General features: G+C 63.1%; 1 protein-coding gene across 1 annotated transcript in view; it reads left to right on the top strand.

The window, feature by feature from the left end:
* The window catches only part of SND1 (staphylococcal nuclease and tudor domain containing 1), a 108,304-nt gene that overhangs the window by 51,733 nt on the left and 35,182 nt on the right, over window positions 1-21,389 (top strand). Inside the window, exons 12-14 of the mRNA XM_082784756.1 lie at window positions 4,059-4,159; window positions 11,824-11,934; window positions 16,347-16,419. Of these exons, the coding sequence (XP_082640882.1) occupies window positions 4,059-4,159; window positions 11,824-11,934; window positions 16,347-16,419 (285 nt within the window). The remainder of the gene's footprint in view (window positions 1-4,058; window positions 4,160-11,823; window positions 11,935-16,346; window positions 16,420-21,389) is intronic.

Below are 21,389 nucleotides of genomic sequence, written 5' to 3'. Positions count from 1 at the left end.
ACCGTGCTGATGGGACAAGAATTGCCATGCCAAAGGTCTGAGCCTCGCCGTGCCAATGGTCTGGTCTGAGCATCCCACATCCCACCCCAGGGCCGAGCTCCTTCCCGGAGCTGGCAGCTGCAGGAGGTCAGCACGCTGCTCCCCGTGCCGGGAAAGTGCTCGTATTTTTTACTCCCACGAAATATTTGCTGGGTTGCAGGACTGCTGGGTGACAGGGACGGAGGCTTGTGCGCATGCCTGGTGCTCAACAGACCCTGGGGACCCCCGATGGGGGGCCCAGGATGTGCCCTGCTGGGTCTGGGGGTGCAGGAGGTGCCCGGTTTGGGGCTTGCAGGTGCACACAGGAGATGCCCAGCTGGGTCTGGGGGTGCAGGATGTGCCCAGCTGGGTCTGGGGGTGCAGGAGGTGCCCGGTTTGGGGTTTGCAGGTACACACAGGAGATGCCCAGCCAGATCTAGGGGTGCAGGAGGTGCCCAGCTGGGTCTGGGGGTGCAGGAGGAGCCCTCGCCCACTGCAGCACCCTGCCTGCAGCTGCAGCTTGCACACCAGCATCACGTTGTCCCTGCTGTGAGGCTTTGCCCTGCCCCATGCCAGCACCGAGCCCTTTCCTCCTGCAGCCCCAGCTGGAAGCTGCTGCCAGCGGGTGCCATGGGGGGCACGGATTCTGGCACAGCAGGGACTGCCCCGTCCTTGCTGGGGACACGAGGGGGGGACAGGAGCTGGCTGGGGGAGCAGCAGGGATGCAGCAGCACCCAGGGCTTGGCCATGAAATAGCTTTGAGCTGGGGCTGGGGGTGTCAGGGTGGCACAAGCTCGGTGGCTGTGGGGCTGGCAGTGCAGGATGAGGGCGATGCAGCCACAAACCAGCTGCGTGCTTGGTGCTGGCCCCGAGCACCTGCTTCTGGCCATTGTCCCCACGGCATCGCAAGGAGAAGCATCCCTGTAGCAGCTCTGCTCGGGGCTGCAGGCAGGCAGGAGCCAGGTGCTAATTACCTGACAATTTTAATTCCTGGTTTGCAGCCAGCTCCAGCCGCTGGCACGCTGCTGCTGCTGCTGCTCCTGGTGCTCTGGTGCCCCGTGCTTGCCCCGGGCAGGGTTGGTGCTGCAGCATCAGCCCAGCAAGGTGCAGGTCCCCATTGCACGCCACAGCCCCGGGGCCTCGCGTGTGCCCTTGTGCTGTGGTTGTGCTGGGGGGCACTGGGGGGTCGGGGCTGCAGGTGGGGTCAGTGGGATAAGGGCAGGTCCGAGCCCCTTCGTGCTGGACACGTAGGAAGCTCGTGGCGAGCTTGTTCTTGCTCCGGGGGAGGGAGGTTTTGCCTTTGCAACTTGTCAGCTGCAGCTGTGCTGGCATCACGCAGGCGGGGCACGTGCCAGCTTTGTCACCGCGCTGAGCCTCGGCTGTGCAGGGGACACGACGCAGTGCGACGCTTTGCAACGCAACAGGACGTGGCACTGTGCAGCACGGTGCAGTGCACAGCACCATGCAATGCAGCACAGCACCATGCAGTGCAACACAGCACCATGCAATGTAGCAGTGCAGTGCAATGCTGCATGGTGCAACGCAATGCAGCACAACACAATGCAACATGGTGCAGTGCAGGGTGATGCTGCATGGTGCAATGCAACACAGCACCGTGCAATGCATCGTGATGTTGCACAATGCAACACAATGCAGCACAGCGCAACGCAATGCAATACAATGCTGTGCAACACAGCACAATGCAACACAGCACCATGCAATGCATCACAATGCAATGCATCACAATGCAGTGTGATGCTGCACAATGCAACACGACGCAGCATGGCACAGTGCAATGCAATACAATGCTGTACAACACAGCACAATGCAACACAGCACCATGCAACGCATCACAATGCAATGCATCGCAATGCAGTGTGACGCTGCACAATGCAACACAACGCAGCACAACACAATGCAATACAATGCTGTGCAACACAGCACAATGTAACACAATGTGATACAACACAATGCAATGCAACACAGCACAATGCAGCACCATGCAATGCAACACAGCGCCATATAACACAGCACAACGCAGTACAACACAGCACAATGCGACGTGATGCAGCACAATGCAGTGCAGCACCGTGCAACACAACAGCACAATGCAGCGCTTTGCAATGCAACACAACACAATGCAACACAATGCAACGCAACGCAGCACTTTGCAATGCAGTGTGATGCAACACAACAAAGCAGCACAAAATGCAGCACGGCACAGTGCAGTGCTTTGCAATGCAGCATACGCAATGCATAGTGTGGGTGCTGCAGGCTGAGCTGTGATGCCCAGCCCGACCACTGCCCGCTCTGCCACTGCCCTGATGATGCAGGGTCCTAATGATGCAAGGTCCTAATGATGCAGGGTCCTGATGATGCAGGATCCTAATGATGCAGGGTCCATGCCCAGTGGGGGCTGCCCCACAGAGCCTCTCCTGCCCCGGCCAGACGCTTTGCCCAGCTCCAGCCGAGGAGTTTCCTAAACGAGCTGCGCCTCGCCGCCCTGCCCGGTGCCATTTAAAAGAGCCCTGTAGTAGTTTGAATTCCCTAACCTGCCTTTTGGAGTAATTGTTGTCTTTTTTCCTCGTACAGTTGTTATGACAATAGTTTCACGGGGAGGAATTCCTTTAACCTCTACCCTTAATTGGCTCTTCCCTGACAGAGCTCCCTCTTTTGTTGCTGCTAAAACATGATTAGATCTGCTGCTCCAGTGAGTGATCTGATGGCAGGAAATTTTGACTCAGTCGTACCTTTTTGCATTTCTCTGCTCATTTAAAAAGCCAGGCTTGTAAGGAGCCGACAGTTTGAAAGGGTTTCGGCGACGCTTTCTTGTAGTGCTGCGCTCGACGCCTGTCTGTCTCGGGCTGACGGCACGGAGTGGAAAAAAAAAAAACACGGGGAAAGCTCAGGATGTGAGGGTGTCCCCTGGGGGGCAGCAGCTGGAGGCTCCCCCTCCACCTGTCCGTACCCCAGGGCCCTGTTTGGGGCAAAAACAGAGCTATTTGTCACCGGGCAGTGGCCCTGCACTGGCCTTGCTGCGGGCACTGCCCAGCCCCGGCACGGCCTCTGCTCCTCTGGATCAAGCGCCAGCTTAAATGGGGAGAAATCGGCTTTTTTGCAGAAGCAAGGTGGTGGGATTAGGTCGGATTTGCATAGAAATGGTGCGTGCAGATGTGGGAATGCATTAGCGGCCTGTTGGAGCACGTGGGCTGGGAGTTCAACTCTGGTTTAATTTTCCCTGCTCTTTATTGCATTACCGTGGCCGGGAATTGCAGATCCGTGCTGGCACTGCACGCAAGTGCCGGTGCTGTGGGTACTGCTGGTGGTGGTGCTGGTGCTGTGGGTGCTGCTGGTGGTGGTGCTGGTGCCGTGGGTGCTGCTGGTGGTGGTGCTGGTGCCGTGGGTGCTGCTGGTGGTGGTGCTGGTGCCATGGGTGCTGCTGGTGTGCTGCCCAAGGACTGGGAAATGATGCCCTGGATCCGGAGCCAGGCACTCAGCCCTGCACATTCCTGCGCCCCCAGCTTGTGCCGAGCCCTGACCTGGCAGCAGCAGCGCAGCAGGAGCTGCCTCGAGCTGGATCCTGCACAGATGAACCCCAGGAGTGTGCCCGTCCCTGGGCAGGGTGCACGGTTGGGTGATGGGGGCACCCCAGGGTGCTCCCTGCCCCGATGCTGATGCCGCCTCAGCAGCGAGCTGTGCCGTAACGCACCTGAAGGCGCAGCCACGTTCTCATAGCAGAGGCCAAACACCATCACTGGGAGGCACCCGGGCTGGCTGCGTGCTCAGGATCCCAGCCACGGCTCCTGGTGTGTGGGGAGCTCGCAGTGGGGCTTGGCAGGAGCTGGGCACCCCGGGGACCAACACCCTCTCCAGGAGCGCACGGTGCAGCTTGTCCGCCCGGCACGGCTCCGGCTTCACCCTTCTCACACTGCAGCATCCGAGGTTAAAGTGCTGACAGCACCACCGGGGCTGGGCAGGGGCAGGTTTGGGGGCCGTGGCCCTGATGCTGTGCCCACGCTGACCCCTTTCTGTCCCCACAGGTGAACGTGACAGTGGACTACATCCGACCCGCCAGCAGCGCCACCGAGACCGTGCCAGCCTTCTCCGAGCGCACGTGTGCCACCGTCTCCATCGGGGGAATGTAAGTGTGGCCCCGAGCCCCGTGCCGTGCTCTGCCTCCTGTGGGATTGGGACAGGGGAGGCTTGTCCGTGCTGCCCTGCCCCGGCACCGCATCGCCCCGTGCGCCCCAGCAGGGTGGTTTGGGGTCGTAAGGTGCAGGACCCCCACCACGAGCTGCCGGCCTCCAGAAGCATCTCAGCAGTGGGTTTGCTTGGAGGAGCCGTCACCGCGCTCCCTGCACTCTGTCCTATCCCACAGGCAAAGGACATTGCCACCCCCACAACCCGATGCAGCACTTTGGGGGCTGTCCCACACATACCCACAGCCCTGTGACCACAGGGAGCCCCCGCTCTCAGCTGGAAGCAGCCCCCCTCATTTCCAGCCCATCCTCCACACCCCCTTGGCACCATTTCGTGCCCCAAGCCCCTTTGGTGGCTTCCCTGCCCCGTGGGCACAGAGGGGGCCGTGCTCCTCCTGCCCCTCCTCGCTGCGGGGCGGTTCTGGAGCCGTGTGGGGATGATTTGTCATAGGCCGTTTCCTCTCCTCCTTTTTTTTTTTTTTTTTTTTTTTTTTTTCCTGTAGCAGCTATTTTGGAAAGCTACCAAAGTGCTGCAGCTCTGCTCTTTTTTTTTTTCCACGTTAATCCGAGGCCTGGGAGAGCCGAGCAGCGCGCGCTGGCTGCGCGGGGGAAGCGGGGCCGTGCCCACGGGAGCTGCGCCCCGATGAAGGCACCCGATGGTGACCTTCAGCTGTGCTCATCTCCTGGGGGGGGTGAATTCCTCTCCGGGGCTGCCAGGACAGATCCTGAGTCCCTGCACCCCCCCAGCCAGGCAGCCCCATCCCCTCTGTGCCTCCGTTTGGTGCTGGGGGCTTTGGGCGCTCCCCGTGCCCCCATCCCCGCGCACCGGGGTGGGAAGCAGGTTGGGGGCGACCCCAATCTCTGGGTTGTGCCCGGTGCTGGGTGCTCGGATCCATCCCTCCCGACGGCTTCATTACTCCAGGAGAGGAGGCTGTCAGCAGATGGGGCTGCCGGGGGGGCAGTAGTGTTTGCTGGGGGGGTCAGCAACCAGGGGGCATCCCCTGGGGGCGCAGGGCCCGTGCCGGGGCCGATCCTGCCTCTCCCTGGGCTCTGCCCCGGGTGCTGGTGGCAGCGTGGGTGTAACAGAGCGGGGTCTGTGCCACCGGCCCGCGCCGTGCCGCGGATGGAGCGGGGAAGAAAGCCTGGCTTGTGCTCCTGGCAGCCGGGCTGGGCTCAGCCTGCTTGGCAGTCGGAGCACGCCGCCGGTGGGGCACGGCCGCACTTGGGATGGGAGCCGGGGAGGGTTGCTGGTGGCTGCCTCGCTTCTGGGGGCTTCGGCTCCCTCGGTTCTGTGCCGCTGCTGTTCGTGCAGGCGGCCCCATGGCAGTGGAGAGGGGATGGGGTGGGCGCAGGGTCATCACCCTGCCCCGAGCATCTCCTCTCCGTGGGTTTGGCTCTGCCCAGGGCAGCAGGGTGACGCTGCTCCGGGCAGCCTTGGAGGGGTCCGGAGTGCAGCCAGCCCCTGCTTCCAGCCCCAAACTGGGCCACGTGTGTCCCTGCCCTGGAGCACGATCCCACAGCACCCAGTGACATCCCACAGCACCCCACGGCATCCCACAGCATCCCACGAGTATCCTGCACCACCCTGCCACATCCCCCGGCATCCCGTGACGCTCAGCACCATCCTGCCACGCACTGCTGCATCCCCCGGCATCCCGTGACGCTCAGCAGCATCCTGCCGCATCCCACAGCATCCCGCGGCATCCCACAGCACTCCGCAGCATCAGTTGGCATCCCCCAGCATCCCGTGACATTCCTGCAGCATCCCACAGCATCCCATGACACTCAGCTCCGTTCTGCCACATCCCACAGCATCCCACGGCATCCCGCGGCATTCTGCAGCATCCCACAGCATCCCACAGCATCCCACCACATCCCACAGCATCCCACAGCATCCCACTGCATCCCACAGCGTCCCACAGCATCCCGTGACATTCAGAACTGAATCTGAAGGTCCCAGGGCCGGGATGCTGCATCCCAGGGTGCGGGTGTTGCGCTCAGGGGCTGGCTGCAGTCGCTGCTCTCGCGGCGCTTGCTCCGTTTGCTGCAGGCAGCTGGGGCGGGGGGCGCAGCCCAGAGCCCGCAAGGAAGGGCTTCGGCGGGTGGGAAGCATCCTTGAGCCAACTTGGGCTGGATTTTCTGGGGAAAACTGCAAAATGAGTTCCGTGCTGCTGTGGAGTGGGGGGGGGGTGGCTCGCAAACGGCCCTTCTCCCCTCCGCCCTGCTCCGAGTGGCAAAAAACTGTATTTCACGGCCTAATGAGATTTTTTCCACAGCAAACAGCTTTTCATCTGTGCTCCCCTATTCCCGTTCTTTAATCTGGGCTTAGCGGGGGGGAAGCATCTTCCCTCTGCGCCCCGGCTCCCGCTCCTCTCCAGAGGCTGCTGTTGGAGGTGGGGGCCGTGCTGGGCCCCCCCGGGAGCAGGGCTGCGGCACGGCACCGCGCTCGCAGCTGGGGGGGGGTCTTCTGCAGGCTGGATCTCTGCGCCCCCCTTTCCTGGCTGCTTCTGGGCTGAGCCCTGCTGGGTGGGCTGCCCTGAGCCCCCAGGGGATGGGTGGTGGAGGTGTGGGGGGGTCTGGCTGCGGTAGCGGCGTGCGCCCACGGCATCGCAGCCGTCCCCGCGCCCACGGCACCGCTGCAGCGCACCCGTCGTGGTGCAACCACTGCAGCGCACCCACTGCATTGCAGGCACCGGAGTGCACCCACGGGACTGCACCCATCGCCGTGCACCCATGGTACTGCACCCATCGCCGTGCACCCACCGCATGGCACCCTCGTGGTGCAACCAGCGCGGAGCCCCCGTTGTGCAGCACCCATCGCAGTGCGCCCACGGCGCTGCACCTGCTGCAGCACCCATCGGGGTGCCCGCACCGTGCCTCCCTGGGTGCCCAGCACGTCACCTGCACCCCGCCACCTACCCCAGCAGCTTTCAGGTCCCCAAATCCCGACGCCAGCTTAGAGCTGCGAAGTGTGGCAGAGCCTGGGGCACGCCAGCGCGGGCGGTTTGCTTTGCGTTCGAGCCGCACGAGCCCCTGGCCGTGCTGGGGGGCTCGCAGGGAGGGGTTTCCGTGCCATTATCCATTGAGGGGGTGCTGTGCCAAGGGTGCCCGTGCAAGGCAGAGGGGTCGGGGGGCGTTCACCCCAAGTCCCCGGCAGCAGCTGCCAGCACCCCGCTCTCCGTTGCGCAGCCACGTGCGCAGCGCGGTCGGTACCTGCGTGGGCCTCAGTGCCAGGGTAAAGCTGGGCTCGCGCCCAAGCTCCGTGTAGGTTTTTGCAGCCGCTGGAAAGGGCCCAGATTTCGCTGCTGCCTCGCAAGCTGCTCCCTCCTACGGGGAGGAGGTGGCTGCTGCGGTCTTGTCCCCGGGAGCCGCGAGGATGCCGGTGCCGGGCTGAGGGCTGGCAGAGCTCCTGGAGCTGGGTGGGGAGCAGGGGGAGGGCCACGAGCGCGGGGACTTGGAGCGAAGCCACTCGTGCCATTGAGCAGAGCAACCCTGGGGCACTGTCCCCGAGTCCCCCCAGCCTCATGGTGCCCGCTGGGTGTTGTGTGCTCATCCCGGGGAGGAGAGCTCTCACCGGGATGGTCAGTCCTGCAGGGGCAGCCGGGGGTGATGTCCCCGTCCCCACACGTGCCACAGCTCCCTGGGGGATGCTGCTCACCCTCACACCTGGGTTTAGGAAGGATGTGAGGATGTGCTGCTGCTGGCACGTGGCCCCAGGGAGGAGGAGAGGCTCCCACAGGCTCCCGCTGGTGTGCAGGGGGCTGGGGTGTGAGCGCTGAGCCAGGACGGGCTGCACCCCCGGGCAATGCGCACAGAACCATTGAACATCCCAACTTGGAACGGAGCTTCAAGGAGCATCCCATGAAGTTCCTGGCTCCACACGGGACCCCCATAACCAAGCCGTGTGTCTGAGAGGTTGACCAAGTGCTTTGGGGTTGGCCAAATGCCACGGGGGGATGTGGGAGCCCTGGGGTCGCAGCGGGATCGGGGCCAGGCACCCGTTGGCTTCGCGGTGCTGGTGGCTGCTGGTGCCAAATCCTCCTCCTCAGAGCATTGATTCTGGCCTAAAATCCTACAGGGGAAACCCAAAGTTGTTTAACTGTGGGCGTGGGATCAGCCCCAGGCTGGTGCCAGCGGGTGGTCCCAAAGGTGGGCAGGGCGCCTGGGACCCCACGGCTCTCCTGGTTTGATCAGAAATCGGCAGGGGTACATGGCACTTAAAAACCTCATCCTCACTTAATTTAGCTGAAGTTTCCCAAGAAATTCCCCCTGGCGTTGCCCTGAGATGCTCCTGGCTGCCCTGCAAGGAGGATGAGGAGAGGACGAAGGCGCAGCTCTGGGCCTGGATAACCCACTCCAAAATGAGGATTTGTTTCCCGTTAAGCAGGCTGTGATGTATTAACGCGGCTCCGGTTGCAGAGGTGGTTTAACATTAGATTTTTAATGATCCCTCCATTAATCCTGCTGTTCTGGGACTTAATGCTCGCTGCCCTCTGACCGCTGGAAATGATGAAAACTTTGATTTCGTGCACATTGGATGCTTCTGGAGTCCGGCACCGGGAGCTCGACCTGCAGCTCGTCCTCTGAGTGCAGGGGATTAAAGGCTGGGGATGGGGCAGGGCTGGCCGGGAGTGGGATCTGCAGGACCCCGCTGGGGTTTGGGGAGCAAAGGCAGGGTCTGGGGGTTGCCCCAGCCTCGTGCTTGCTCCCAGGGGGTTTCAGCTCAGCTGGCTGAAGGCTCAGCCCCCCGGGATGGGTTGCAAGCTCGGCGTCATGCAGGGAGTCCATCAGCTCGCAGCGGGTTCGTATTTCTGGGGGAAAAGGTGACAGCAGCCACTGGTGGCCCCTTTGGGGGTCCCCAGGCCAGCATTTGCTCCAGGTGCCTCCGTCCCGTGCTGCAGAGCCTGCTGGGGACCCAAAAACAGCCCGGCCACGCTCCCCACACAGCCCCAGCCCTTAGGACTGCTCCTTTAGGACCCGGCAGCGCGGTGGGAGCAAACGCCGGCAATTGTGCTTGTCTTCTAAAGAGCCATAACCACGCTATTGCTGAATAAATGAAGCCATCAAGCAGAGGTGGCAACAAGATTACAACACTTCACAAGTGCTGGGGGCAGAATAAAATTGTCCGTTTAGTGAGCAGACGGAGCGCTCTCGCTATCACGCTCGTTTCCTGATGCTTTCCGTGCCGGGTTTTAATCTCCCTCCCTCTCCTCTGCCCAGACCTTCCCCCGCTCCCTGCTCCCTTCCCTGAATTGGGCTGGGGGTGCCAGGAGCTGCCTGGGGCTGTGTGGGGCTGGGTGTCCGCTCTGGGGGCTGCAAACGGGGGCTCACAGGACCCCCAGCCCAGATCCAGGTGGGCTCTGCACGGGACCCCCAGCCCTGGGATGGGGACACGGGACAAGGAGCAGTGTCCTGGGGGGTTGTGACCTGTCCTGCCCGGTGCTGGTGGCAGTTTCCACTGGGGGTTTGTCCCCAAAGTGAGTGGGGTTGGGGACGTGCTGCTGCCATGTGCAGATGTGCTGCAGCCCCCTGGCCGGGCAGCCCTCCCCAGTGCACCGGTGCCGTGCCGTGGGCACCTCCCCTGGTGCGCACCACTGCGGGGTCCCACATCCCTGGCTGTGCACCCAACAGCATGCGGTGCTGCAGGGCTGTGGGGAGCCACCTGCACCTGTACCCTGCACGGGGAGGATGAGGACGGGGGCAGCATCATCCCCTCCTGTCCCTGCCATCCCCTCGGGGCCGGATGGGAAGGCAGGGAAAGAGCCCGGCCGGTGCGCGGGTGCTGCCGGGCTCCACGGCTGGTGGATGGCGGTGCCCGTGCCTCTCGTGCCTTGCAGCCTCACGGGGTGGTGCAGTACAAGCTCTCGCACGTGAGCTTCTCCCCTCGCACACTCGTGTCCTGGCCTTGCCGTGGGGCCACCCGCTCGGCTCCGCACCCTGCCCGGGGCGCCAGCTGTCAGCGGCCCCGTGCTCCTCTCGCTGCCGCTCGCTCTGTGCTGCGACAGGCGTCAGCTGCCACCCACCTCCCGCATCTCCTCGCTGCCGTGGCTCGGCTGCAGATGGCTGGCGTGCTGCAAAAGCTGTCCCCACCGGAGCTCGCCTGGGGGGACTCCCTCCGGCAGCAGCCTCGTGGCTGCCGGAGGCGGCTGCAGGTCTGCGCGCGAGCGCAGCGCTCCCTGGCACGGTGCCGGCGGCCCCGAGCTCACCCGCGGCACGTGCCGGTGGTGTGGGGCTGGGCAGCGTGCTGGGCACCAGTTCCTGTCAGCTCCCTGCCCGCCAGATGGGTGCAGCCACCCGAAGGTGCCCGAGGGTAGAGCCCTGGGAGGTTTCCTGCTGGAGAAGTGGAGCAGGGGGTACCTGGGGGTCGGAGCCGCTTGGCACCAGCCTGCGGCTGAGCACAGCACTGCCAACCCCGGGTTCCTCGGTGCTGGTGCCCTACAGCGTGTCTCTGTGGTCCTACAGGGCTGTGGTTCCCATCCTGTCACCACCCCAAAGCCCGAAATCCCCCAAGGGCCGGGGGTGCTGGGGCAGAACTGGGCCGGTGCCACCAGCCCTGCGCTCGCCTCCCCCCGGCACAGCCTGGCGTTCTCTCAAAATAGCTCTAGGTGCTTATTCCTGGTTGCTTGGCATTTCGAGAGCTACCTTTGCAGCTGCCTCCTGCTGCAGCTTATTTCCTCGTTTACGAATGCTTAGCTTTTTTTCCCCTGCTCCGAGGCGAGACCTATTTTCGGCTGCCGGTGATGGCTCAGCCCAGCCCAACCCCCCCCGCCCCCAGGGGCAGGGGGGTGCTCCCAGGACGTGCAGCCCGACGAGGCCCCCCGTGCACACGCACACTCATCCATACGTTATTTTAAAGTGGTGAATTAGCAGTCCCTGCCCTGCATGTGTAATCGGAGGAGAATTACAGATGCACCCAGCGAAGTAGAATTTATGAATTTGTTTAAAGCGGCAGAAGGTAATGGCAGCCAATTTACCGCGGCGTGCGGCGCCGATTGGCAGGCAGCCCTCGTACCCATCCCGCGCCGACCTCTCCTCTCCTCCCCGGCAAGGGGATGGTGGAGGAAAGCCATCGGGAGGGAGAACCACAGGGAGGCAGCTCTGATGGCTCTCCGAAAAGAAGTGCAGCTGCGGTGGGGTTGGGGACTGCGGGCAGCCATGCAGTGAGATGTCCCTGCAGGGATGGGCAGTGACCCTTGCTGGTGGTGGAGGTGTTTGGCCATCTCCAGACGCTGTGCTCAGGACACAAAACTGTCCCACGCGTGGTCCCCTCTGGCCCTGGTCGCTGTCAGACCCGTCCCCCTCATCATCTGGGCAAACGGGAGCGGAGTGTCCTCTCTCACTGTGCTTTCGGGTGCTGCTGCGCCCAGGGCACGCCTGGTGCACGGGTTTTTGGGGTGCTCACAGGAGCACGTGCTGGGCTGTTGCATTCTTGTGCACGCTCCCAAACAGCAGGAGTGCCCATTAGTCATTACACATTACTGCAAGCACCTTCCCTTGGCCAGCAGCCTGAAATTCGGGGGGTCTCCTCTTCCTTCCCCTGGTTGTGGTGCCACGCACGGGGTCCCTGTGCCGGTGCTGAGCCCCCCTTCTCTCTTCTGCCTTGCAGCAACATCGCCGAAGCGCTGGTGAGCAAGGGCCTGGCCACTGTCATCCGCTACCGGCAAGACGACGACCAAAGATCCTCGCACTATGACGAGCTCTTGGCCGCAGAGGCTCGGTGAGTGCCTCCGGAGCTCGGCCGCGCCGGGTGGCGGTGCCGCGGGCACGGCTGGCTCCCTTCCCAGCCCTTCTCCCCCCTTCGTGGCGCTCGGGGCGCCCTCCCTGCCCTTCAGCAGCCCTCACCCCGCACTCAGCCCTGGCTCTGCAAGCTCTGCCCCCAGCCCCGTGGAGCCGAAGCCCCCCCCGTGGCAGCCCCCTCCATCGCAGCCCGCGCGGTGCTGGCGTGGCAGCCGGGCTCGGCGCTGGCGGAGGGCCAGGCGCGCTGTGAGTCAGTGGGAGCCGGCGCAGCGCATGTGGAATCTCCGTGCTAATGCTGCAACCCCCAGGAGGCAGATTAAAGAAGATAACATTTTTTAAAAATGCCCCGGGGGAGGTTGTTGGAGCCTCATGGCTCTGTTGTGCCCGGAGCGTGGCGGGGCGCAGGGTTCCGGGGGCCCCGTGTGGTTCCCGGGGCAGCGAGCCCACCGAGCGCTGCCGCAGCCGCCCAGCCCCAGCCTGGCTGCGGGAGAAGTAATTGCATTTAAGCCGTATGACGTCTGAGCAGATCCAGAGGACTTCAGACACATTCTGGCCTCCCGTAATTAGGTTGAGGTTATCGTGGTGAGAAAAATGTGTGTGGCTGCTCCCTGCGCCGTGTCCTCGACAGAGGCAGCAGAAGTGCTGATGCAGGCTGGGGCTCGCTGCCGGCTCTGCTCGAGCCCGCTGCGTGTGCCAGGGTGCACGCCCAGATGTGTGTGCTCCAGATGTGTGTGTCATCCAGATGTGTGTTTATAATCCAGCTGTGTGTGTCATTCAGATGTGTGTGTGTCATCCAGACATGTGTTATCCAGACGTGCCATCCAGATGTGCGTGTGTGTCGTCCAGATGTGTGTCATCCAGAGATGTCACCTTGATGTTTGTGTGCTCCAGATGTGCATGTTGTCCAGATGTATGGCATCCAGGTATGCACGGTCCGGACACGTCATCCAGATGTGTATGTCATCCAGACGTGCATGCATAATCCAGATGTGCACATCTAATCCCGCTGTGTGCCATCCAGATGTGCGTAATCCAGACGTGTGCAATCCAGGCGTGCCATCCAGCTGTGCGTGTGCCAGGCGTGCGTGCTCTGGGTGTACACCATCTAGGTGTGCCCGATCCCAGCTTGTTTGATCCATGGTCCCGATGCACACACTCTGGGCTTGTGTGCTCCAGCTCTGCACCATCCATCTGCACACCATCCTGTTGTGCACCATCCAGGTTTGCACCACCCCGTTGTGCACCATCCAGCTCTGCACCATCCAGCTGCACATAGTCCAGGCTTACTCGTCCCATCAGCGCTCAGTCCCGGTGTGCACAGCCCAGGAGTGCCTTGTCCAGCTGTTCTCCATCCTGCCCCACTTCATCCCGGTGCCACCTGCGTGGGGCTGGGTCCCTGAGATGCCCCCATTCCCCCCCATGTCCCCGCAGCGCCTGGCCTGGCCCCGGCTGCTCTCCGGCAGGATTTCAGCTCCTCCTCGGCAGCAGCTCCAGCTGCAGCTGCCGGTGCAGTGCTGCCAGCAGGGGCGAGCAGCGTTGAGGGGGCTGCGCAGTGGTTTTTGCCAGCTCGCCGTGCAAGACGGTGCCGGGCTCTGCCGCAAGCCTCCCCTCACAAAAAGGGGGGGGCTGCTACCAGGCCCTGGCTCGCCCTCCTGCAGCCCCCCCCGTGCAGTGCAGGCGGCTGTGATCCGTGGCCAGCAGCTTGCTTGTGGCCTAATTGCAGCACGATGGGGATGTGCCTTGCAGAGCGGATGTGCCTGGCATGAAAGATGCATCTCGGAGCGCTCCGGCACCGAGCACGCAGCCGTGCTCCGGGCTCCAAACCTGGCCCAGGAGGCACGGGGGGGGGCTGGGGCCTCCAAGCAAGCGGGGTTTGGAGCAGGGATGAGCTTGGAGCAGGGCTGAGCTCAGAGCAGGGCTGAGCTCAGAGCAGGGATGAGCTCAGAGCAGGGTTAAGCTCGGAGCAGGGATGCGCTCGGAGCAGCTCATGCTTCGGTGATGGTTGCTCGGGGCTTGTAAGAATCCTTCCAAGTTCTCGTCTTGTTAGCAAAGCATGGAGTTGTGTCTGCCCAGGCTGAGCTGCTGGAGCCTGCTCTGCCCTTCTTGGGGTATTTGGGAAGGGGGTGATCGGTGTCCCGCTCCCACCAGATTTTGGGGGTTCGTGGACATCGCTCTGCACCCCACAGCATCCCCTGGAAAAAGCTACGGTCGCAGAAGCTCTGCAAGCGGCTGCTGAATAAATCCTGTCCCCTCCTCCTGGAGCTCTCTGCTCCCCAGGGTGTGGTTTTCATCCATCCCTGCCCCAAAGCAGATGCATGGGGGCTGCACGTCCCCTTCCCTGCCCCAAATGCCCTCGGGAGGGTTTCCTTGGGCCCTCAGGGAGCTGGTGTTGGTGGCCCTGGGGACATGGAGCTCAAGCAGGAGGGAACATAACGGCACATCCCTGCCCTGAGGGGCTGCATCCCTGGCTGCCCTTGCTGGGCTTTACAGGGCTTGCTTGACTTTGTCCCTCTTGTAAAGCTGGGGAAGGAGCTGTTTCCCTATAAAAAAAAGCCGGTTCTTCCCAAGCCACTTATCCCTGGGTGCAGCGCTGAGCGGGGAGGGGTGTCTTGAAGCAGGGAGGGGAGAGAAGAAGAAATCCTTTTGCTGATTTAACAGGTTGTCTTCTTCCAGACAGCTCCTCGAGTCATACAGCTCAGCAAATTGATTGCTGTACAAAGCCTCAGCAGGGCCTTTGAGTTTTCTCCCCGTGTATTTTTATTATCATCGCTGTCCACTCCGAGCGGATCCGTGCCTCTTGCCTGGGAGCAGCTATTAGGTCGCTGGCGGGCGGCTGCGCAACGAGGCGCTGCGACGCCCGCAGGCGGGGGCTTTGTAGGGTTCCCTGCTCGAGTTATGGGAAGGAAGGGCACGGAGCAGCTTTATCCACAGGGATAAAACGTGGAAAAAGGTGCAGCCGCCAGCCTGCCGGCCACGCTGCCCCCACACAGGGACGTGCACGGTGCAGGAGTGCCAGAACCAAGGAAGCCCCAGCTTGGGGATGAGCCTGAATCAGTGAGGGGGCTGCAAAACGGAGCTGTGGGTGCAGCGAGGGTTGGTTTCCAGCTGGATTCACCCTGCCTGCTGCCAACAGCCATCACCCCAAACCGAAAACATCCCCGGCCCCGAAACGCCAGGTTTGGGGCTCGTGTGCTGGCACCGGGCGGCACCGCGCCGCTCCGAAAGGCAAGGCGGCATCTCCGGGCGCGCTTTGTGCTGCGTGCACCTGGAAAATAAACGTGGCCTTTGCAGGCTGGAAAAGGACGGAGCTGTCAGGGGAAGGAGCCGTCGGCGGCTGTAATGAGTGTGCGCTGCCCTTCCACCTGCCGCCGCGCTGCCCCCCTGCCTGTGCCGCGCCGGCAGCCGCGTCTGGGGGCACCGCTGCCGCTCCTGCACGTGGTGATAAGCCCGGCAGCAGAACCACGTCGGGGTCCCCTCGGGGCCCTGGGGCAGCTGCCCCTGCCATCCCCTCTGGCTGCGCAGTGGCCGACGGGCTCTGGCTGCATTTGGAGCTTGTCTTTGGCTTCTGAGGAGAGGGACCCGGGGGTGCTGATGGGTGAGAAACGCAGCACGAGGCGGCACGGTGCGCACGCAGCACAGAAAGGCAGCCGGACCCTGCACTCCCCAAACCGCTCCGTGATGCTCCCAGCTCTGCAGCCCGACCCCGACCCCCTCGCTGTGGTTTTGGGTGCCCCTGCCTCGTGGGTGCTGCCACGTTATCTCCTCCCTGCTGCAGTCACTGCTCCTGTATTTGTGAGGGATGCGCTTCCTCCGCGTCCGGAGCCACCAAGAGCCCTGCACCCCTGTTTCCCCATGTCCCACGTGTGGGATCCCGGCTGTCGGGGTTCAGGGATGGACAACACGGATGGGGATCTTGTGGGGAGTCCTGGGGAGCAGCTCTAGGGTCCAGCTCATTTCCTAACCATCCACTGGTGCCATGAGCGGTATCGCTTCATTTGGGCTGCTTCCTGAATGCGTTTGGGTAACGTGGAAGGAATGTGATTCCTTCAGAACTGGAGCATTTGCTGCATATTTTGCATTTTAAATGGTTTGTCTGATTAAATGCTGAAAAGAAACAGGTATTAACTTTGGCTTGGGCTGGGGCGCTCTCCTTCCCATCCCTTCCCCGCTATGTGTGGGGAGCAAAGCCATGAAATTTGGTGACAGGGACACACGCTCCCTCTGACCGGGTGGGTGCTGGGCCCGCTGGATGCCACTAATTGGGATTAGAGGCTAACGAGCCAGCTGGCCACTCCGCAGGCACAGTGGGGGACAGCGGGTGCACGGGGGGGACGGCGTGTCACCCCCTCTCCGTGCCAGGTGCTGATGGCACGTGCCTCCTCTCTTTTGCAGGGCCATCAAGAACGGCAAGGGGCTGCACAGCAAGAAGGAGGTGCCCATTCACCGAGTGGCCGACATCTCCGGGGTAAGGACCCTGCTCTCATAAAGCACATTTCCCCTGGGGTTCCTTCTCTCTGTGGGGACCTCTCGCCCCTTGCCCTGTGCCTGGGTGGCTGTGGGCTGGGTCTGGCTCCGTGCAGGGCTGCAGGAGCATCCCCAGGGGCTCCGCTTCCAGCTGGAGGTGGCCTTGGTGTCCTTTTTTTGGTGCCCAACCCTCGGGGTGGTTCCTGGTGTCCTCGGCAGGCAGGAGCTCTGTCCGGGGGACACCACCATGCCCCTGCTGCCTCTTCCACCAGCCCCCTCTTACCCTGTGTCTCTTGGGGCCCCGGCAGCATCCGTGGCTCTGCAGCAATTGTGATGGGTGAGCGCAGGGACGCGGGTGCAGGGATGTCCCCTCTCCAAGCTGTGCCGGGCGCACGAAGCCCCCGAGAGGCGCGGCGCGGGGTTGTTAGCGGCCCCGTAACTCAATCAGGGAGGCGAGCAAAACGGTTGGTTCCGGCCGGGAGGCGGAGGGGGAGGGCCCCTGCAAACAAAATTAGGGTAATACATCACCGCTTTTATGAAGATTTGTTAATCTTTTTTAATCTTTAATAGTTTTCTGTAAATTGATCCCACTCCGAGTTAGGCGAGTGTCAGCAGTTGTGCGGCATGATGAATGCGGGTGCGCACTGAACTGACAGGGTGTGCTTTAGCACTGCCAAAATAATTTAATGGGAATTAGCGTCGGCGCTCCCCTCCCGCTGCCCGGGCTCGGGGGGGGGGCCCCTCTCGCTCCGGCTGCAGGCAGGATGCTCAGGCAGCGCGCGGGGATTTCGGGGTTTTTTCAATGTAGGTCACCCGCGGCCCCGGCTCCCTCCTCGCACCGATGCGGGCGTCCGTGAGCGCGGGCGTTTGCTTTTCATCCTGTCCGGGCCACGTGGGGCTGAGCCCCCGGTGGGTGGCTGTGTTCTGGTGAGCTGGGATGTCCGGAGGGGCTGCTGGGGGTACCTCCACCTGGCCCCATCCCGATGCTGTGCGCAATGCAGCGGTGCAGCACCGGCACCGTGTCCCGCTCCGTGCCGCTGCACCAGGGGGCTCGGCCCCATCCCCGTCCCGTGGAGCTGCTGCATCCCGGCTCTGCTTTGCCCTGGCTCCCAGCACGAGGCTCACGGGACCTCATTTGGCCACAGGCTGCCGGATTTCACCCAGTTCCTCCAGCTCCAGCCCACTCTCCTCCCACTGGGAAATGCCCTTTCCCCTTCGGGTTGTGGCCGCCCTGGTGTGCCCCGGCCCCCATGTCCCAAACCAGGCGAGGGGGGGGCCTCTGAACACACCCCAGGGGCGCACCCCAGCTTCCTGAAGCAGCCCCCCTCCAGATGAGCCCGCGGTGCTGCAGGCTGCACGGAAAGCAAAGGCAAAAGGCAAAAAAAAAAAAAAAAAGCGAAGAGGGAAGTGCAGCAGCGCTGATAATGCCGCCTCGCCCACGCTCGCCTCTGCGGTGGCCTCCTTTGCAGTCCCGCTGCTGGGCGAGGTTTGCTGCTCTCCGGAGACCCCTGGGTGCTCCGGTCAGCAGGGGCCGTCCTGATGTCTGTCTGTCCGTCCGTCCTGCCCCAGGCTGGCGTTGCTGGCTTGCTTCTTCAGCCAGGAGAAACGGCGTTGGCCGGGCGCATCGGCGTTCCCATCACTGGCACCCAAGCTCAGCGGGGTGCAGCCGCGTTCCCAAAAATCCCCCGAGCACCCCGCGAGCTGATCCCACAACTCCAACCTCGGCAGCCCCATGGGAAGGACGCAGCCCCCCCGCTGCCACCCCAGCCACCTCCCCTGGTCCTGCCCAGGGACATCTCAGGGGCTCAGTGCGTGGGGATACGCTCGGGCAGCCCCTCTCCCTCATCCTCCCTCTTCCTCATCCTCCCCTCCGTGCAGCGGGGAGAGGCCGGCTCTCCTTCCTCCCCCTTCCCGGCATCCAGCCGGGCTCACGGGCACCTCAAAGCAGCGCGGTTCTGCTCCGGAGCAGCTCATTAAATAATTCAGCCCGTGCAAGACAAACCTGCACCAGCTCGCCTCTCCCCTTACACGGCGCGCGCTCCGGCACGGGCACGAGGGCGAGCGTGCGGCCGCCTGGAAGCCTCCCGTCCTTGGGCAGAGTCCTTGAATAATTTTGCATAATTGGCAGCGCTTCACATGAAAGTGGAGTTACGAGGATATTTTTCCTCGCTGTATTTATGCATAATTTTCCTTCGATTCCCAGCTAATTAAACGCTGGAAGCGTTAAAATAATAGTGGGGATGAGGAGGGGGCGGCTCCTGCCCTGGGGGATGAGCGGGGCTGGGGTCCCTGCTCCGTGGGGATGGATCTCGGTGGCGGGGGATGGATCCTGCCCGGCTCTGGTGCCATCGCTGCCCTTCCCCATCCGAATTTGTGCCGAGCAGCCCAGTGTCCGCAGCGCTGCGGGTGGGGGGCTGCGAGGTTTTGGGGCTGGGAGCCCTGACCCCGTGCAGCTCCCGGGCCTGACCACGGGGTCTGCAGCCTGGGAAGGGTGTCCCGGGGGGGTTGCAGGTGCAGGAGGGGGCATTGGCAGAGCCGAGCTGGCACAATGTGGTAGTTGGGAGAGGCGAGCGGGGAGGTGTTTGCTTGGAGCAAGCGCAGGAACAGTGCGCAGGGTGCAGGGGGAGGCTCCACGTGCAGGGAGAGGATGGGATTTAGGAAGGATGGCATTTAGGAAGGAAGGGATTTAGGAAGGATGGCATTTAGGTGCCGAGACTAGACCGTGGGGCTCAGAAAGCAATCCTGGCTCATTTAAGTGCCCTGGGGGGTGTTGTGGGTACCCTGGAAGCCGCTCCCCAGCTGCAGCGCCCGTCTCCAGCCGGCCCCGAGGCACCCACAGGGTCCTGCCGGCGGAGGATGCTCCGTGTCCGTGTCCGTTCCTCCCGCCTTCCTCCTGCAAAGGACGCACGGCGTGTCCTTCAGAGCGCTGCCACCGGCTGGGCTGGGCGGCCGCGAGCTCTGCAGCAGCTGCTCCCGTCCCAAAGGCCGCCAGCCGCGGCGTCACGCGCCCGCCGCTGCCACCGTGCCGGGCTGGTGCGCGGTGCCGGGGAGCCAGAGCCACCCTGAGCGCTCCCAAAATTCACTCCTGGGAATCGCTGCCAGCCCTGGAACAGCCTCACCCTCCGGACGAGGGACGGATCCAGCCCTGCTCTTGGTGCTGGATGCTCAGCCATGCACATGGGCGTCCCGTGGCAGTGCCCATCCTGCTTGGCAGCACCCAAGGTTTCCTTCCCAGGGGTGCTGTAGCTCTGGGTGCCCGTGCCAGGAGGCTCGGACACATCCCCAATCTCCTTTTCCTGTCCCAGCCGTGGTGCCCTCGCTCTCCACTCGGTGTTTTCAGGGCCCATCTCCCCCATCAGATTCCCTGCTCCTGTCCCACTGAGCGCATTTTTTGGCAGTGGTGCTGTCTGGAGGGGAACAGCAGAGGGGGAGCACTGTGGTGCAGGATGTGGTCTCGGTACCCCCAGCGTTTGGTGCTGCCTCCCCGTGTCCATGGTGCAGGCGGGGGTCTCGGTTTGGTGCTGCAGCCCCGTGCCTGAACCCGGTCTCTCTCCTCCTGGTACCATGGGTGCCCAAACCTCACCACATCCATTCTGGTGAGCGAGGAGGGATCAGGAGCAGCTCGGGGAAGCATGGCTGAGCTCCAAGCAGCGCAGATCCCCCTGCATCAGTGGAGCCCCAGGACCGACCGGCCTCTCCCCGCTGCCCTGGCACTCCGGTGCCTCCGCTGCCGGCGGTGACTGCCGCTCCCCACTTATTATTCCACATTAACCACCAGTGCCTGCACGCCTCTTCCCTTCTTGCGGAAGAGCTGCTTTGTGTTATGCAAAATCCTTGTGGATTTTTAAGGTCATCCTCCAGCACGTTTGAACACCGCCGCGCCCCACGGATGCTGGCAGCGGCAGGCGCGCGGTGCCGGCCCGCAGCATCTTCGCTGCCGCGCTCTTCCTCACCGCCACGCTCTTCCTCGCTGCCCCACCGCCCTCCCCGGGGCACGGGGGCTTCCCCACCTGGCACCTGTGGGACGGAGCTGCCGGTGGGCTCCTTCACGCAGCTCGTTTTTCCCTCAGCTAATCAAATCGTGACTGCATAGTGATTACCGCTAATTAGTAGCCTTCATTAGCGGCTCCCATTTTAGATTTGCATATGTTCGGCCTAAGTGGTTAACATGGGGTAATGTGGTTTTCCTTTGCGTGCAGATTGCACTTACATGTGTTGCATTAACTTCTTGACTGCACATCTGCTGAGCGCCCTCCCCGGGCCCGTGCGGTGCCCGTGGCGCACGTGGCGCAGAGCCACCCGGCGTCGAGCGCCACGGCCACACCACAGCAGGACCTGGGGGCGTCTCTGCCCCCCCCTGCCCTGCCACAACCCCAGCAGCAGCCACCCCTGCTCCCACCGTAGCCCCGAGCCTGCATTCCACAGACCCACATCCCTTCCCTCCCCACGGCGCCGTGGTTCAGGCGTGGATGCTGCAGCTGCCGGCACAGCGCGGCCGTGCTCCTTTGGGTCCGGGTTCGACGGAGGAGGCGCGGGGTTTGGGCTGTGGCAAGCTCCCTCCCTTCCCTCCGCAGCTCATTTTTCTAAATTAAGGCCGGAGTGAAATACAAAGCCACCTGGCTGTGTTTTATTTTAGGAGCTGCTTGGCTTTGACTTTTCTTCCCCGGGTGAATAAATCAGGAGCTCGCGGCACGGCGCGCCGTGCCTCCGAAACGCGCCGGTGGCGGCGATCTCGGCCGAGGCCGCAGCTTCAAAGTGTGGGGGGGGGCTCCGTGAGCACTGAGCCCAAATTGTGCCCGAGCTACTTAGCATGGATCCAGCCCTTTTGGGTGGACAGGACTGATGGGAGGGGGTCCTAGGGGGTCCTGCAGGGTGCTCCGTTAGGATGGGGCAGGATTTGGCCTCATTCCCCTGATGATGTTGGGGCCGTGGGTACCAGAGAGGGGAGGGCGCAGCGTGGGCTGGAAGCCG

The sequence above is a fragment of the Aythya marila genome, assembly GCF_965140915.1.
Source record: "Aythya marila genome assembly, chromosome: 1".
Lineage (NCBI taxonomy): Eukaryota > Metazoa > Chordata > Aves > Anseriformes > Anatidae > Aythya > Aythya marila.
The sequence above is the reverse complement of the archived record's forward strand: the minus strand, read 5'-3'. Positions and strand labels throughout refer to the sequence as shown.